The 18266-nt window shown below is 35.1% G+C and overlaps 3 protein-coding genes across 3 annotated transcripts; 1 reads left to right on the top strand and 2 right to left on the bottom strand.

The window, feature by feature from the left end:
* On the bottom strand, positions 3760–5043 carry LOC104727281 (LOB domain-containing protein 37-like). Its single transcript, XM_010446347.2, has 2 exons — positions 4676–5043; positions 3760–4579 (listed from the first exon to the last, which is right to left on the bottom strand). Exons 1-2 carry the CDS (start codon positions 4857–4859, stop codon positions 3993–3995), a joined length of 771 nt encoding a protein of 256 aa, XP_010444649.1. The 5' UTR covers positions 4860–5043; the 3' UTR covers positions 3760–3992.
* Positions 10472–12573, top strand: LOC104727280 (probable N-acetyltransferase HLS1). Its single transcript, XM_010446346.1, has 4 exons — positions 10472–10707; positions 10807–10967; positions 11176–11464; positions 11823–12573. The coding sequence occupies exons 1-4, from the start codon at positions 10543–10545 to the stop codon at positions 12372–12374; spliced, it is 1167 nt and encodes a 388-aa protein (XP_010444648.1). The 5' UTR covers positions 10472–10542; the 3' UTR covers positions 12375–12573.
* Positions 13252–17049, bottom strand: LOC104727279 (BTB/POZ domain-containing protein NPY3-like). Its single transcript, XM_010446343.2, has 5 exons — positions 16337–17049; positions 15420–15552; positions 15264–15333; positions 13997–15154; positions 13252–13889 (listed from the first exon to the last, which is right to left on the bottom strand). Exons 2-5 carry the CDS (start codon positions 15479–15481, stop codon positions 13428–13430), a joined length of 1752 nt encoding a protein of 583 aa, XP_010444645.1. The 5' UTR covers positions 15482–15552; positions 16337–17049; the 3' UTR covers positions 13252–13427.

The raw sequence follows: 18266 nt of genomic DNA, 5'->3' as shown, positions 1-18266 counted from the left end.
TTGACGCCATCTTGGAGAGATATAAAACGGCAAAGCGGGAGAGCTAGTAGGCAAGGCATGAAACAACTTATGTTCTTGTTCATAGTCTTGTATACATAGATCGTAGAATAAACTTACAAAACCTTCAATTAGACAGGAATCTTAGCAAAAGCTAGACAGAACTTGGAGCAGAGACTTAGCAATGGCTAGAAGTGGGACTGAACCCATTCTTAAGTTTTCGTTTTGCCTGACTATCTTCAGTTTGAGAGAGGGAATTTGGATCTGGTTGGGAGTTCTTGAAGATCATGGTGGTGGGGGAGGGAAAGAAACAGCGGATAAAGGCAGGGACCAGCTTCTATTAGTGGGATTGGGTGGGTGAGATCTGGTTAATAGCGTGCATCCTTGTTTCTTGAGTTCCGTGCCTGGGAGATATGTTCCCCCTCCATGTTGCGCAGTTTGCCGAGTATTATACAAGCTATATGTATATTGATTAGTCAAAGTTGTCAATTCCTTTGTAGGCCCAAAGATGCCAAGTCTGGATATATAAGTTCCGGCGATGCGGGAAACAGTCACGTGAAGTTCACGTGTTAGAACACTGTCCGGTCATTGTCTCGTAGTCAAATCTACATTGGTCCCAAGTCCCCAGATTCTTTACGCCTCTCTTCCTTTGGATAGATTTTACCATTCAAAATTATTACCCTAATTACTCGAAAGAACATTCTCGATCCTCTTGAATAATTTGTGAACTAACGACGCCGTTTCAATATACAAATAAATAATAAATTAATACTAATACATATTTTTTCTCTCGCAAACTGCGAATTCTATTAGCTTTTTCCCCTTATCGAAAGAAGAAATAAAAAGATAGACCAAATTAGTTTTTGATTGATAATTCCGTAACCTAATATTAGAAATGTTTGTATTTGCCGGTATATGAACAAGTTATTGGTAGTTCACGACAAAACTTAAGAGAAATTATAAAAAAAAAAACTCATACAGTAGAACCCACACTCTGAAGTCAATGGAATTATAAACCTTAAAAACGTATATTAATTACTTTAAATCAGATCCGACATGTGTGGAAGGCATCAATAAACAAGGGAGTAGATTTATTTTCTCTTAATTAAAAAAAAAAAACAACATGTAGTGGATGACGTATGAATGAAACAACTACGAAGTGCGTGGATTAGGAGATGGAAAAGAAAAGAGTTAAGGATACGACCAATAAAATTGTTGAAGAGGCAATATGTCTCTTGGACTCTCCCACGACGAAGGATCGTTTATTTTGTAAAAAACCCCCTTATTATTTTTTGCCTGTTCATTAGTGGCAAAACCGACACTTGTGAGTTATGACATGGCTTTTGTCTTATAAATCATCGTACGTCATCTTATAAAATCTTTCTCAACGATTCAATTCCTACAAAAATTATAAAAACGCACACAAACAAAGCTAAATCAAATTATTTGTCTCTTTCTTAGGTCTTATAAACACTTATTTTTCCATTCTGATAACTTGTGAGATTGATTCAAATTAATTTTCCTCACATAATCTGTATGAAAAAAAATGTTCATTCATTGTGATAATTTGATAAACATTTGGATAGAAACCATAATCCTATTCCTATAGATGCAATGGATAAAAGCTAAATAATATTAAGTCAGCAGCAAGTGGGCTCAGAGACGTAAGGTGAAGGACAAAAGACTTTAATAGGCCCTACCAGTACCAGGGTCCAATTACAACTACGGCTTTTTTACATCCAGCACGAGTCAGAGTCATCCTATCCGTTTAACATTATTGACTTCAATTTCACATTAAAAGTTTTTTAATATCGAAATCTCTTAATCTTGAGACAAGTCGTTGATGATTTCATCTTTGGATATGACTGAGTTAGGTGTAAAACTGGATAAAATCTCTTACTATTATTATTAAGTCTTCTGTGAGTGTTTAATATGTTATCTATATGCAAATCTGAATAATACGAAGTTGGGGACCTGATAATAAAATCAAAATAATATTTTTGTTTGTGATCTTATTTAGTAAATTACATTATTTTAATAAAACAATAAGCTGTTAAGTTTGCAAAATAAAGAAATAAAACGCCAAAATAGTCATGTCACACTCTAGATTACAAATCCTTTTTACAAGGGATATTGTCTTTGCTTTTTAAAAAAATGATAATTAGGTGGAAGGAACTAAATAAGTAGAACGGACGGATCAGATAGAAAGATGGAGAATGACGTGGGATCCATCCATCACGTTCCCAAGATCGGTGGAGATTAAACATCCTCAAATCAGGGAAGGTAGAGATAATCAGCATATCATAAAATGCCAAATAGAATAAACAACCGAATGAAAAAAAGGAAATAAATGAAGTAATATTAACAAAGAAAATATAATACTTAAAATTCATAGCTTGCTGATATAAAAACAGTTCTGTTTCAAAATTTATATCAGCGTATTTATAAATATTGACCTCTAAATTTATAATATATATGAATTTTGTCATATTAAAAAAATTGTGGATAGTGGAGTCAAGAAACTGTGAACTCGTCAATGTAAGAGTTTTCGGAAAACAGTATATCGATTTTAAAATGAAGAAAGCTGACGTAGACCACTGCCTAATGTTTGCAATTGGATGGTTGGCAGAAGAATAATTGTAGGTCACAAGTCATAATATCCTTTAATGATAAATAGTGTATATAAAACATTATCATAAAATGCCAAATAAATCTTATAAGAGCCGAGCTATAACTTATATAACTTGTTTTTTNTTTTTTTTTTTTTTTTTTTTTTTTTCATTTTCGGCCAACTTACATTTGTCTTCACATAATTAGTTCGGTTTCGTACATACTATACAGAAAAGAACAAGTATAAAACAAAACTTATCTACCGAAAAAAGGAATCATCACATGCAAAAGAACCTGAGAATTAATAACCTAACCAAACAACAACACGGTGAAAATCAAATAAAAGCATCAGTATGAAGAAAATAACAAAGAAACTTAAGAGTGCATGCGTGATCGCAATAATGTATTATTTGCGAGTACTGTATTTATTTATTTTATCTTGTTATATATAACATTGTTGTATCTGATAAAATAGGCTCGTCCGATTAGATTGGAGGGTCGATCCAAAATAATGGGATTGGTTATTGGAAAAAAAAAACGACGTTTCCAAAGGTTTAAAGTATTTAAATTAAAAAAACGAAGAGATATGTATGGAAAAAAGAGAGAGTGTGTTTTAGGGTCTTCCATGGGTGAAAAATGGCTCTTAGCGTCGTCCAAAAGCCGCCCTCTAACACAAAAAAGGCTCCCTTCGTGACATGTGTGCCTCCTCTCCTACCATTTGGTCCAACCACATGCTTTAGATATTCTATATCCACTTTATTGTCATTATTATTATTATACACACATCATTTAAGTATTACTATTTATGTACGGTCCAACTATATCAATTGTTTTTGGTATTTGCTCTTTTTAGTTTATTTTATAATGTGGTAGGATCGTCCCATTCTAATGGCTGGGAAATAACCTTAGGAAATTGTTTTATTCAAATTCTATATGTTTTTCTTTTTTTTCTTCTTTTAGTTTCACATTGAGAGTATATATCCATATAAAAAAAACATAGGTTTTGCATATCTAAGCCAGTACTCGCGATCGATCGTGCTTCTTGGATGCTTAACTAATTCGAGTTTGTTCTATATAAATCCAAAAGTAAAAGGTTAAAAATATACGGACACATTCATATTAGATGATGACGACATTTGGGAGATAAGTAAGTAAATCACACCATCGAAATGATCAAATTTTGAACTCAATAAAAGTTTTACATTGATTAATACTAATAAACCTCTAAACCGAGAGAATTCAAAAACGACGTTGTTAATTCGCCGGACCAATATTTTTTTTACCCACGGGGAAAAAAAAAGAGAAGAAAATGTGTAAAATTACATTTTAAACCCTAAAAACTATTAAAATCAGTGACAAAAAACACGACGCCGTTTTTGCATTAATTAAACAAAAAGGTTAAGCAGCTTGCTCGTTTCACCTCCTCCGTTGCCTCCGTACAACACATCACCCTTGTCACAAAACGACGCCGTGGTCGTGGTCGTAACAGAGTCCTCCGAGTTCATCGACGGTGTTAGTGATCGCCGCCGTGTAGAAGAAGGCGTTGTTGATTTAGGGAACAGAGATAGATCAAGCTCCGAAGATGGTTGTTGTTGTTGTTGTTCTGATGTTGTTACCCGCTTACGTTTCGTCGGAGGAGAAGAAGAATCCATGGTGGATCTAGATCTAGAGCTGGAGAACCGAGAGTGATGGTATATGTTACGATCGGATGAATCATTATTATTATTCTGCTGGAGATTCAACATCTCAGTGCAGATCTCAGATGCTTCTTCAGATGTAGGAGATGGAAACCCAGCGAATCCGCCGCCGTGAGTGAGAAGCTCCGGGATCGGTCTCAAAGAACCGCCGCGAAGCACCGTTTCAACCGCGGCTTGGCAAATATTCCAGTTTTCAGTCCATAACATTCCGATTGCTCCGTTTACTGGATTCACTGTTCTTCCACAAGCTTCGTATAACAAAGACTGAAACAAAGCTGCACGGCCAAAAACAAAAAACAAATGAGAAAAAACAAAATTAAAAAACCCGGTTTAGAGAGATCTGGTTTAGTGTGAGAGGATTTTAAAATTACCAGGACGTTGAGAATCCGGTACGGCGGAGATAAAGGACATGAGACCAGCACGGCCGAAGAATTTAGCGACGAAGACGGTAGCGTGGCCTTGAGCATCGGCGGTTTCAATCCATTGAATACATGGTCTGAGGATACAGTTCTCGCTGCAACCTTTTCGGAGAACACGGCAACCATTGCAGCTCATTTTTTTTTTTTTTTTTTCGATTCTCCAAAAAACTTTTAAATAAATTTGGTTTTCTCTTTGTTGTTAAAATTGTGGGTCTCTCCTGAATGTTCCTGAGGGTCTGGAGAATGAAGATTTTGATAGAAGCTTTGGGAGCAAGAACGAAATTGAGAGAGAAACTAAAAATGTTTGTGAAGATAGAGAAGACCACTTATATATATACACACATTTATACGTTTAAACTTTATATTATACTCCCAATTGGTAATTTTTTTTTAATTTGGAATAATAAAATAATAAAGAGACATAGGGAAGGGGAAGCCTATTGGTGCGTGAGGCTCGCCGCCGTAGAAGAACCTTACACTTACACCAATTAAATTTTAAAAACTATAATTATCAATGACTACAATTTTATTTTTTTACGAAAAAAAATATGATTGGGTAATGTTTTGTGAAAGAGAGTGGTAAAAAGATTCCAAGATGATGGGTGCGAGCGGCTCCGTGTTTCCGCGAAAAGTTATGTCTTCTCTCTGCCGTTAGTTTTTTTTCAATTTCATAATTATAAAAATCTCGAAAAAACAAAGAAAAAGATGCGTCGACATTATCCACAGCTTGCAATTGATGACAACTGTTGAAGTAAAAATTGGAGCTTCCTATTTGTTAAAAATATATGGGTCATTTTCTCAACGGATTTCTAATCCTTTAATCATTCAACTTTATTTAGTAGATTAGGGTAATTAAGGGTAGTAATCGTTTGATTTTTGCCGTCAATAATTGCTTCCATGTTTGCTTAATGATTTGGTAAATGCTATAATCATGACAACTTTTGATGTGAAATCTCTACAAGGTCACATGCAATGCAATACAAGAGGGATAGATGCGACTTTNTTTTCCCCCCCCCCCCCACCCCTTAATTCCGACTAATCACCTAGCTTGATATTATTAATTAGTTCATGACCTCTACACAATCGTGTATGTATGTCTATATGAATTTAAATTAAGAACATTACAAGAACTAGAAAAGGACAAAACTATATGGGATAAAAATATGATAATTTAGGGGACTAACCTCTAAGTTGACCCCTTAAAGAAAAAAAGCTATTGACCCTATAACATACTAAAGAGACCTCACCTACAACAATGTATTATCATTTAATATTTAATTTTGCAAATTTAAGTCTTCTTCTTCTTTTGTCACTCTCCAGTCTCCACACAGCTAAAGAGAGAGCCTTTGCATGCATTGATGTCATGGGTGATGCAATCAACGTTTTCTTTTTCCCACATACTTAATCCTATTTATTGGGATTATACCAATCTGATGAAACGTCGTCGTTTGCATTTTGGTGCTTAAGTGACGTCCATCTTATACCCCCAGCAATTAGGAGGCCCATCACAAAGACCATTAACTTAATGGGAAATTTTTTCTTTATTCATCAATGGACCGAACCGTTTTATATTTACATTTTCTACCTAATGAAATGTATGGATGACGATGTGGGACTCGAATTTGGGTGACTAAATTTTCCTATTAATTTTATTGATCAGTCTTAGTATTTTGGGCTTTAGGATGATTAAATATACGATGGGCTGGGATTTCAGACTAACCCATTAACCGTTGTATTTTTGAAGCCGTTTGATATCCAAAATACAGCAGGAAATTAAATGGTTTTTTTTTTTTAAAGTAAAAAGTAACTCCAAGCTGAACACACATCCACTACCTCATAAATCCATGCTAGAAATGATCTCAAACTACAATACGAACTCTGATCTTATCAACCGAAATTTTTTGAAACAATATTTTTAAAATGAGGTATGGTAATATAATGCATACATTTTCCTCCTGAAATTTCCACATACCCGTTTATATAAGTTAGGTAAACTAGTAAACCGTAATCAGATACATGCATTCAAATGAATTATATTCTACAAAGAATGCTTATATTGATCATGTATGGGCATACGTGTTTTGGACCAGGTTATTTAATTTATGTGTTATATATACAGATATATTAGGCTGCTTGACGCCTTGACCCCTAAAATAAGGAAGAAATAAGATTAAAAAATACAAATATTTTCGAGAAGTAAGTAAGTGAGGTCATAAAGTTCAATACATCAGCAGACATTTCATGTCTTTTAGCAAATGAGACATGACATACGTAGCGTGATGTACAATTTTGGCATTTTAACTTATTATATTACAAATAAAAGGAAATTCCCTAGAGGTTTACAACTAATCAGGCCCATTTGATTATGATTATCTCTAATTAGTAATTTCTTAATCCATTTTCAACTCTTTTATGTGGACAACAAACAAGGATATAATTAAACTCATGAATATTCTAAAGTAATGTTCGAGGCAGTTGCATGACACACAATTATATATATATATATATCAGCAGTAAAATATGCAATATTTTTTGTTTTATATATACATTTCGTTGTTTTATGCAATATTTTTTGTTAACTATACAATAATAAAAATATGCGTCGATATTTTTAATCAATCACGTAACTTAAAATATCCATTTTTTTCCTTTCAATATCTCATATATATATATATATATATATATACTTTTTGTTCTCTAAGATAAATATATAATTGACGCCAAAAGAAAGAAGAAGATGATAACCTCTTAATAAATCCAGCATCTTCTCGTATGGTACTATCCTTTCTCAGTTCGCTTTCAAATCTTGATAGCATAAACCAATATAAAATGTCAATATGACAGAATATTGTAAGTAACATATCGTTTGTAAAATCAAGAACAGATTTAAAAGATAAATAAGAACTAAAGATATAAAGAGATTTGGAGGTTTATAACCAAAGATTAAAATGTCACTTTAATGTAAATGTATAATAATATATATATATATATATATATATATATATCCCTAGGGACTGTACTTGTGAATAATAGTTAACGAATTGATTGGATGTAAGGAAGTGTAAGGAGATTAGAGAAGAAACTAAGAGATACGAATCCAATCCAAAGAATATGAAAAAGCTGAGAGAATATTGTGGAAAAAAGCAAGCCGTCTGGTCACGTTCGTTATATTATGATTAGCGCAGAAAGATGATTATTATTCCACTATAAGGTAACTAAAGAAGATTGCTAAGCACCTTCGCATTTCTCTTAATTATGACTTAAACACTATTTTAAAAGCCAGAAAGATTAATGTCTTTATTCTAATTGGGTCCACGTCGAGAACAAATCGACGGCCTTAGTTCCAGGAGAAATTTGCAGGACCACCAACTCTTGTTTTGCCACGTTGCAGATTCTTACTCCGCAGCTTTGTTCTTCGGACCCAACCAACCTATCTCTAATTTTTATTAACAAAATCCATTAATCCACTACGATTTAGTACTAATTATTAATTCCGGAGACTATAACATGTTAGTTTTAGTCTACTCTCTATCGTAAGTGTTTCTAGCTAGCTCTCTTCATTTTTTATGATCAGATATATAGTATGCTGGTTGAGATACATATATATGCCGGGGTTGTTCTTTTTTCAACCGAATTAGTCGAAACTATACTTTTCTAGCGACATTTTTATATGTAAACCAGATCATACTTTGCATTGTTGAAGAAATACATATACGATTATAATATTACGCATATGGTTATTTGGGATTTACTATATGTTTTTTTTTTATAAATCCTATTGGTAAATTGCCCGGTCACTCTCGGTAGAAATGCACCGAAATGTTTTAAAATGGACTTCTCCCCGAAGAGCCACCACAATGTTTGTTCCGAATTTGGAATGTCTTCCGACTAATGTCAGAGGATAGTCAGACCGCCTGCATTTCTGACTACCATATAAACCAATTGGGCCAAGGCCCAACTGACAGACTTCCCACACAACCGTGATTTTTGTTTCCAGGGTGGATCGAACCTGGGTTAATTTTTTTCAACATTTCCCCAATTCTCCCTTACTACTAGACCACAGCTGTGCGAGCGAGATTTACTATATGTAAACAATGATAAAAAGAACAGACAAACGCATACCTAAGCATGTTGACATATCAACTATAAATGTGGTCAAATAAATATAGAAATGTCATATGCACAATTAAAAAAAAAACGGGTCTATGTGGTGGACAAGTAAATATAGAAATGTCATGTTTCCAAACGTGTTACTATACTTAGTCGATAGAAACGGGTTGAAGTCTCTTTTTTTTTTCCGGGACTCTCACATCCTGCTGATACGAGCATTTTTCATCGATTACACAGCTATATATATTTTCTTCCGTAGATCTATTTTTAATAAATAAAAAAACAAATTTCATTAGTCCGGTATTATCACATTGACATTTCGAGTTTATTAGAGAGCAATGAAAAAGTAGTTTCAGAACTCTGATGTAGTATGTTTTTTTTTGTAAGACCTTAGTATGGTTTTCATACTCTGTTTGGTTATGCTAAGTGCACAAAACTATTCTCACATTTTTCTTTCGATTCAAGAATCTGAAATAGTTTTGGTGATGAAACACATGAATTGCGTAAAAGACCACAAATCATGCATATTGAGTATGATTGTAATTTTTTTTTTTGGCTAAAAAAAAAAAAGAAAGGATGCAACATGAAGAGTTCCCGGAAGGTCATCCATCATCTTAATAAATAAAAAATAGAAATGACTACGAAAGGGAAAGGATATCGATCGAGGTGATGATGGCAGTGATGATATTGTGCAATCATTATGACCTAATTTAAAAAGTAGATACATACATGTAATATTTCCCATTGAGCTCTATATTTATATTTTCGCAAATTGATATAGGCTATATATATAGCTGACTCTATATATATCTCTAAAATTAAAGCAAATGATAAAAGGGATCGTAGCTAATCCTAAACCCACCACGTTTCTCCGCCGTCATTTCAGCTTTTCTTTTTGTGCGCTTCGATCGACTTTTTCTTCCGCATTTTCTATTTTGTGAACGTATTAAATTCCCAATTGCCTTTCCTTTGTGTGTGTGTTTTTCACTTGTAAAAAATTCGATCGGAATAAGTACAATCCATATCGCATAATTGATTAAGGGTAATTAATAACAAATGGGTAAAACGTTGAACTACAAACGTTATGTGAATGATTCACGATAGTAAATATACATCGATGTAATATTAAGTTTTATTTTTATTTGAAGTTGGCATGTAATGCAGTACTCGCAGTGCCATGTAATTGGAAGAACTATCAAATACGACATTTGGGATGTAACGCAGTACTCGCAGTGCCATGTATCTGGAAGAAGTATAAAATACGATAGAAGTTAGAATCGTGGGGTATTAATATTTGTATCCGTCCATATATTTTATATATGCGCCGTGATATTCCCGGAAAATATATATAGCTATACACGAATCCTAGCTAACCGGATCATCAACATAAAATATAACCAGATATGCGAATTAAATAACACAAGGAAATTGAAAAGAATCGACAGAGCTCCAAAGAAAGAGCACTAACCATCTTTTAAAATATGGAGAGAGATAGTGATGATTAAATAAAACGCCTATCATATATAATCAACCAGGGAGAACAATAGCAAAATAGTAACTATAAATAGACTAATGACAAGACCCACTTTGTGAAAGAGAGAACGATCTGCAATACTTGCAAGAAGGGCAAAAAAAAAAACTTTTAGGTTTTGATTTCTTTGTTATCCGTAAGGTTTTATTATATTAATACTTAAGTTTAACTTAAGGACATGGGGAAAGGATTTCAAGTAGTTGTGGTTAGAGAGTATGATCCTAAGAGAGACTTAACGAGAGTGGAAGAGCTTGAGGAAAGCTGTGAAGTCGGATCTTTATTAGTCGATCTCATGGGTGACCCGCTTGCCCGGATCCGACAGTGTCCTTCTTTCCACATGCTGGTACGTATCTGTATACTAATAATACTATTATGTTCTCAATTTGTTTTGATTTGCTCTATTTGCTAAACTATACTCGTTTTTGGGCAATGCATGTAACAGGTAGCCGAGATCGGTAATGAGATAGTTGGAATGATCAGAGGAACGATCAAGATGGTGACACGTAGTGGCAATGCATTACGTCAAGAAGACGGCGTTTCGCCGGAAATAAGCACCACCAAACTTGCCTTTGTCTCCGGCCTCCGAGTCTCTCCGTTTTACAGGTTCGAGTTTAATAGTGTTTTCTTAATTGATTCATTAACCATAACATAAACAAATACATAAAGAACAATCACTTCTATTTTTTTAAATTATATGATGCTTACAACTTAAACTATACTATTTTGATGATACATAACGCCTAACGGGGAAAAAAGAAGTTATTAACGACTTTTTAAAAAAATTTAACTAATCAATTTTAAAAAAATATAGGAGGATGGGAATTGGACTGAAACTAGTACAAAGACTCGAAGAGTGGTTTCTACGAAACGGCGCCGTATACTCTTACGTGCAAACTGAAAACGACAACACAGCTTCGGTCAAACTCTTCACCGAGAAAAGTGGCTACTCCAAATTCCGTACACCCGCTTTCCTGGTCAACCCGGTCTTTAACCACCGAGTCACGATCTCTCGCCGTGTCAAAATCATCAAGCTCACTCCCTCCGACGCCGAGTCACTCTACCGCAACCGGTTCTCCTCTACCGAGTTTTTCCCTTCAGACATCAACTCAATCCTCACAAACAAACTCTGTCTCGGCACTTACCTGGCCGTGCCACGTGGCGAACACCATGTTCCCGGGTCGTTCNCTGAAACTAGTACAAAGACTCGAAGAGTGGTTTCTACGAAACGGCGCCGTATACTCTTACGTGCAAACTGAAAACGACAACACAGCTTCGGTCAAACTCTTCACCGAGAAAAGTGGCTACTCCAAATTCCGTACACCCGCTTTCCTGGTCAACCCGGTCTTTAACCACCGAGTCACGGTCTCTCGCCGTGTCAAAATCATCAAGCTCACTCCCTCCGACGCCGAGTCACTCTACCGCAACCGGTTTTCCTCTACCGAGTTTTTCCCTTCAGACATCAACTCAATCCTCACCAACAAACTCTGTCTCGGCACTTACATGGCCGTGCCTCGTGGCGAACACCATGTTCCCGGGTCGTTACCTGACCAGGCCGGGTCTTGGGCCGTTATAAGTATATGGAACAGTAAAGATGTGTATAGACTACAAGTCAAAGGAACGTCGCGTCTTAAACGCATATTAGCAAAGACGACGCGCGTTTTCGACGGTGCGTTTCCGTTTTTGAAAATCCCGTCGTTTCCTAATCTTTTCAAGTCGTTCGCGATGCACTTCATGTACGGTATCGGCGGCGGAGGGCCACGAGCGGCGGAGATGGTGGAGTCGCTTTGCTCACACGCGCATAACTTGGCTAGAAAAAGCGGTTGCTCCGTCTTGGCTGCTGAGGTGGCGAGCTGTGAGCCGCTCAGAGTTGGTATTCCTCATTGGAAGGTGCTCTCGCCGGAGGATTTGTGGTGTTTGAAACGTCTCCGAGATGACGATGAAGATGACGGCGAAGATTGGACCAAGTCACCACCTGGATTGTCTATTTTCGTTGACCCTAGAGAAATATAATAATTTGTATAGATATATCTTAGAGGAATGTAACTACCGAACACAAAACCAAATACTAAATCTCAGTGTTATACTTAAAAATTGCACTTTAAATTTTATACCGAATAAATTGGATTACAAGCACAAACTAGCAAAACATATGTAACCAACGTTCGTATAGTGTAACTCGAATTATATCGTTTCATATTATTAATGTATAGCGGATTGTTGGTGTACGAGTAGATTGTTATAACTACATATCATAATTCTTAAAATGTGTTAATATTAGTATCAATGGTATCACTGTTCAAGTCAAGTATATAAAGTTATAAACCAACTTGTAATTTCTCTGTTTTTTCTTTTCCATTTCAAACACCAATTAAATAAGCTAATTAGTCGTTGGTGATAACTGATAACTGAATAAAATCTCCACTTGTAGAATACGAGAATGTAAATCTCCAACCCCTTAGCAAAGGAAGTCAAAACCAAGTTTTTGTTGTTATAAGTTCGTCCTTATAAAAAAAAAAGAAAAAAGGAATATGTTTTCTTTTTAGTCAACGAGGAAAAGGTTAATGAATCAAAAGTAAATAAATTACTAAAATGGTACAAACGTAACCTTTTGAAAGTATATAAATAAATCGGATGACGTAGAACAAAGAAGCTCATGGAAAAATATTAATCGACTTTTCTTTATAGTTTGTATGGTCAATTCTGCCGGCTAAAACCCTTTTTTAAGTTTTCAAAACAATCCTTGCAAATTGCTAATATTATTATCTATCACAAAGAAGGGAACAGGTTCCATAATTAGATTTGAAGTTTGCAAGTAATCTTCAAAAGTTTTTCTTGAAATTATTCTTTTACACTAGAAAATTTGGATTTGGATTTGGATTTCTCAAAATTTCTAAAAGTAACGTTAGAATTTGGATTTCTCAAAATTTGTTACGTTTACATAAACCAAAAAAACTTTTGGGTTTACAATCACCAAAATAACTGACCCAAAATTTAATCTAAACCAAAAGTTAGCTTAAACGAAAAAGGCCTAATCTTATGATAAAAAAGCCCAACTTGTCCAAGTCAAGACGATGATCTTCTGCGGCGAGTCGACGGCGTCGATTTATCACCGACGGTGGTAGCTGAGCCAGGGCTTTCAGATGTATCTGAACTACTAACATCCCCAACACCATCTCTATCTTTACCTGTCCAAAGCTTCGAAAAAATCCGAGACATTACAACTCCTTTAGCTTTCGTCTTCTCGGAACTACCCGTCTTGTCTCTCGTCTCCTCCGTGGCCGTTACTGAGTCACACTCTTCTTCCGTCGTCGTCCTCGAGCTCCCGTGAGAGCCGCTCGGTGGAAGAGAAGGTTTCGCTGTGGGACACGTGGCACGTACTTGCTCGAAGAATAGGATCTGCACCACGACTCGTAGAGGTAACCTCTCGTTTTGCACGGCGTGAGCACAAGCTTCCGGCGATAATTTCCGGCAATCCATTAACCGGCTTAACGATTTCTTCTCGCTCTTTGTTATTCCTGGATGTTGCTGTATTAATCAAAGTTCAAAACTTTAATTTTCAATTGATGATCAAAAACTTAAAAACTGCAACTTTAGAAAATTTAGGGAGCAGATCTGAGAGCAGAAGTAGTTACCTTTAAGAACATGTCAATGGCACGATAAACACCATCATGTGATGATCTTGGGAAATTTGAAACCTTTTCTGCAATTGAGATGAACTTTAAAGGAGACAAATTGGGTTCGATTCTTGAGATTTCAGCTAAGTATCCATCGATTAACTTGGCGACATTTGCTTTTGAACTGTCTGAAACAAACCCATCTCCTTCGTTGATGTCGTCTTCTGAACATTCAAGCTCGTCTCTTTTCTGTGTTTGTGTAACATACTGATCGATTAAGGTTTCAACAATGTCAATGTCATAGACTGTTTCACCTCCCTCTGGAGCTCTGATCAAGAGATCAGTCACATTTGCTTCCTCTAGCTTCTCTCCGATTCTTCTACTTAGCTCTTTCCTCTCTTCTTTTCCACATTCCAAAGAAACAGAAGATTTCAAAAGTTTGATCAAGAAACCACAAGAAACACTCTGTTTCTCCCTAGGCAACAACGAAACCAATGTCTCTAACAAAGATCTTTGTTCAATCACATCTTCAACATCATCGTTTTGGATCATGAAACCTGTTATTCTCTTTGCTGCATAAACCTCAAGAGCTTCTCCTATAAACTGAGGCAAAACCCCGCCTTTTCTTCTGATAGTCGAAACCACTCTCTTGAACAAATCAATGCTAAGCTCGGCGAGATCCTCTATCCACCAATCTACTGGTACACCATTCTTGTTAATCTCAGGTGGAAGAAGCTTCCTTCGGTTATAAGTATAAGACCAATCCACTCTTGCTGGATCAATAGCAGCTTTCAAAGCGATAGACTCCAAACACCGTACATCGAGTTTCACATCTTCGGACCACGGATAGAATGATCTTGTCGTCTGGAGAACAATGATGGAGTCTTTCCAGCTTCTTAAAACACTCGAGTTCAAGAAAACCTCAATCTTGTAAACAAGATTCCCGCTTTCAATCGATTCATACATTTCGAGATACTCTGCAGCGCAACGCACAGCTACAACATTGTATGCGTTGAGAGTCACAGTCATTCCGTAACAGAATTTAGCGCATATCTCAAAAGCTGGAGGGCCTCCAGGGATATCGGGAATGCGGATTTCGTCATCTGATGATTGTTCATCGGTTGTGGTTGTGGCTATTAACTTCTGAAGACGAGCGCTTTTAGACAGAAGAGGGAACTGTTTTTTACACACAACAATCAAAAGTTTGTTTCAATATAGATCAGTAGCTAAAGACCAAAATGGTTGGTGTTCTTGATTTTTGAAAATTAGAGATTGTTAAGTTTACCTTATGAAGATAGAATTTCACATCTCCTACATTTACAACTACATCAGTAGCTAACTCCGTTGCTACGTATCTATAAACAAACAGCCAGAAAAAGTAAGATTCTGAAGCAAAGAACATATGAAGAAAGAAACCAAAATCTTGAAAACATTTTACTACCTTACGGAATCTTCATCGGACTGAAACGAATCCGGTTTGGATCCAAGTTTCATAAACTTCATTTCTTCACAAAGAAACAAGCCAGGAAGAGCTTTCTGAAGATTGTTCTGCTCTCTTTCTCTGAAATGGTATTCTGTGACAACAAGAAGAGCATTAAGGAAGGATTCAAAAATCTGAGATCCTTATTGGATGCAAAAGTATAAACAAGCAGAGTATTGGTGAAGGCAGAAGCAGCTGTGAAAAATTACTATATATTATTAGACTTTTTAGACTTAAACTATAAGAGAAGAAACCTATACATTGCTTCTTCAGTTGCTAACCTTGAAAGAGAGATTAAAGGAAGAAAACATGAAAGAGCAAAAGAGAGAGAGAGAGAGATGCTCTCCACTTGCTTTGTAAGTCCGACACGTTGCATAATACTATTTTCTTTATTTTATACAAATTCTCTCTGTTTCTTTAATGTTCTTCTGTTGTTTTTGTAGCGAATCTTATCAGGTTCAGAAAGCATCAAAAGGAAGGAAGAAGAAACAAAAACCCAGAACCCTAGAAAAAAAAGTGCGAATATCCGATTAAGAATAAAGCAGTTCTTGGTTTGTGTCGTGAAACAAAAGCATTAAACAAACCAAAAGAGAGATCATTAGATCAATGAAGAGTTTGCTAAATAAGCAAAATATATATATATATATATATATATTATGTTATGTATAGTTAATTAGTGACATAAAACAATTATCCAAAAATCAGAGATTAACCAAAACATGTGGTTAGCGTTACAAATCTACAGAATTAGGAACTTATAGAAATTACTCTTTAAGCTATAAAAAGGTGATTTTTAATTTCGAATTTGGACCTAAAATCTAGAAGCCAAACCAGCAAATTTCAGGTAAAATGAGTTGGAATGAACGAAAAAATCATACCTTTGGTGGAGAAAGGATCAATTCGATGGAAATGAAACGAGACAGAGGCAAAAAGTGTGGGCTATATTGCTGCTGCTGTGTGTAGACAGAGAGAGAGGAACAGAGAACTCTCTAATCCTCCAAGAGTGTTCCGACAAAACACAAAACAGCAATCCAACAAAAAAAAAAAAAAAAAAGGAAAAAACCCTAAAAAGGTGAAAAAGAAAAGAAAAAAACAGAGAGAATCAAAGAAGAAGATGAGCTGTTTCGTCTTCCTTCACCATAGTGCAAATCTGAAAGCTTCAGAATGTTCTGTCCCCTTTTTATCTCCTCTCTCTCTCTCTCCTCCCAATACTAATACCCCACTCTCTGAATCACCACCACCGCCTCCACCACTCAACTTATAAAAACTTTTATACTACTACCATCATTAAATAATCAAAGATTAAAGAGAAGAAAAGAAAAGAAAAGCTGTGTTTTGATAAATAACCCAACCCCAGGATTTGTTTTTCAATCGAATTCAGTGTCTATCATGTGTTTGCTTTTTCTCTCCTGTTGGTTGTGGATATAAATTTGGAAGCAATGCTTCTTTAAAAACCCTTTATTAAAAGGTAGTACTAGTAGCAACTAGTAGCAAGTAGCAAACGATTGAATGCGTTATACATAAATTCAGCCACGCTAATATCTGACAAGTTAAACTGTGCTATCCTCATTCTGACTTGCACCTTTTTTTTTTTTTTGTAACAATGAATATTATTATCACTAGAAAAAATACTAATATGAGTCAACAATATTTTATTTTATGCAAATTGTGGGAGTCAATTCAGTTCTATCCTCATTCTGTTCCATCCACAAGGATTTGTGCCATTAGTTTGGTTTACTGAGTTGACCGTGGAAAGTGGGAACCAATTTAGAGAAAAAAAAAAAGAAAAGGTTAATTCATATAAAAATCGTTATTTGTAATCCAATAAAATGTACTTTATATCCCTAATAGTTTGATGTTTAGGATTTTTCACAGATATTAAGATAAAGATTAGTTTATTATTTATTTTTTTGATGATTTTTTATAGTCATTTTATGTATATGTGATGGCTATTTTTCTGATATTTTTTTTACTTTTCCACTTTTCCACTTTTCTAGTATTAAAAATATTTACAAAAACAATTTTTTTTTGTTAAAGTACAAAATCAATTTTGAGAGACAAAGAAAATTCTCTAAAATATCAATTTATCATAAACAGAGAGAGTATAAGAGATTGAAGAAGACTATTATTATTGTACATAACGAATAATAAAAGAGGGCTGAGGAAAAATCAGTTACTATAAAAGTTTTTATATTTGAGGGGATAAATGAAAGACCGATCAAACGAGTGAACCCGTCTTTTGCCCTAGTGGACGAAAGGGGACCGCGCACGCAACTTTTTTTATTTTATTTTACTGTAATTATATACTTATATACTCCATTTAATAACGCTCAAAACTTTAAATACCAAACAACAACAATCAAATTTCTTCTGCCTTTTAATTCTTTCTACAGAACCCAACACTGAAATCCAAAAGGATCCAATGTCAATTAAACAAATAAAGATGTGTTACTATAACATAGTTTAATTCACTACTAATATTTTATCATCGCTTTGTCCTGCACGTCACCCTGGTGCACATCCGCATGAATGTGCTTCATACCATTTATAAGATATAGTTTAAAATATAAAACCATGCAGTTTAAAATTCTTATAAGGGGAATCTGACGAGTGACGGCCATCACCCTTGATATGTAATAGATATAAATTTCGAATGGAAAATAATACGAGCTTTTTAATATATATAGTAATACTTATGAGTCGTGTGTATTCTGTTAATCTTGTTTTATCAAGACACTATGCACGATAAACAGATTTTCTTTTAAGAGTGTGGCTAGAGCTTTGATTTTTTTTTTTTTTTTTTTTTTT

The sequence above is a fragment of the Camelina sativa genome, chromosome 11 (genome assembly GCF_000633955.1).
Source record: "Camelina sativa cultivar DH55 chromosome 11, Cs, whole genome shotgun sequence".
NCBI lineage: Eukaryota > Viridiplantae > Streptophyta > Magnoliopsida > Brassicales > Brassicaceae > Camelina > Camelina sativa.
The sequence above is the reverse complement of the archived record's forward strand: the minus strand, read 5'-3'. Positions and strand labels throughout refer to the sequence as shown.